At 51.5% G+C, this 1,006-nt stretch overlaps 1 protein-coding gene across 1 annotated transcript in view; it reads left to right on the top strand.

Annotated features, from left to right (window-relative positions):
• LOC106814191 (cilia- and flagella-associated protein 45-like) overlaps nucleotides 1-1,006 on the top strand; it is a 20,487-nt gene that overhangs the window by 11,511 nt on the left and 7,970 nt on the right. The window contains exon 8 of the mRNA XM_014818489.1: nucleotides 526-719. Coding sequence (XP_014673975.1) covers nucleotides 526-719 — 194 coding nt within the window. The remainder of the gene's footprint in view (nucleotides 1-525; nucleotides 720-1,006) is intronic.

Here is a 1,006-nt window from a genome sequence, read left to right as displayed (position 1 = left end):
GTTCCATCGCACACACGTGTAACGTGGTTGCCTCCTCCATTACGTATCGTTCCATCGCACACACATGTAACGTGGTTGCTTCCTCCATTATGTATCGTTCCATCGCACACACATGTAACGTGGTTGCCTCCCCCATTACGTATCGTTCCATCGCACACACATGTAACGTGGTTGCCTCCCCCATTACGTATCGTTCCATCGCACACACATGTAACGTGGTTGCTTCCTCCATTACGTATCGTTCCATCGCACACACATGTAACGTGGTTGCCTCCCCCCATTACCTATCGCTCCACCTCCGATCCACTGCGCACACTTGTGTGACATGGTTCCCTCCCCAATAACTATATATATAGCTATTTATTTATCAATATTATTATAAGCACAAGCCCGATTGCAAGTATTCGTTGCAAACATCCCCATTTCGTGGCTGTAGTAGTGAGTTAACATTGCCTTCCACGGTAAACATGCAATACAGCCTCATCTATCCCTGCGTCCATCAACGCTTCTTCTCTGCGCCACCAGGACGCGCTGCGAGCGAAGAGGAACACGGAGCAGGTGGAGCGTGAGTGGAGGAGGAAGGAGAAGGAGGATGTGCTGAGGAAGGCTGAGGTCGAGCGGCAGCTGAATGTCGCGCGTGAGCAGCAGGTCATGGCTAAGCAACACTTCCTCGCAGTGCAGGCGCAGCGCGACCGCACCGAGTTCGAACGCGTGCTGAAGTACGTGCGTGCGTGCGTGCGTGCAGGCGCATCACCCCATCTGCACCGCTCCTACTACTCCCCCCGTCTATCCATTCTCCCACCCATCTGTCCATCCGTCTATCCATTCATCCATGCACACACCCATCTGTCCATCCATCCATTCATCCATCCATCTATTGATCGAACCATCTATCCATCCATCCATCCATCCATCCACTCACCCATTCACCCATCCATTGATCGATCGATCGATCCATCCATCCATCCATCGATCCATCCATACATATTATATTAATCCATTTACC

Source organism: Priapulus caudatus, unplaced genomic scaffold (genome assembly GCF_000485595.1).
Source record: "Priapulus caudatus unplaced genomic scaffold, Priapulus_caudatus-5.0.1 Scaffold882, whole genome shotgun sequence".
NCBI classification, from domain to species: Eukaryota; Metazoa; Priapulida; class Priapulimorpha; order Priapulimorphida; family Priapulidae; genus Priapulus; species Priapulus caudatus.
The sequence above is the reverse complement of the archived record's forward strand: the minus strand, read 5'-3'. Positions and strand labels throughout refer to the sequence as shown.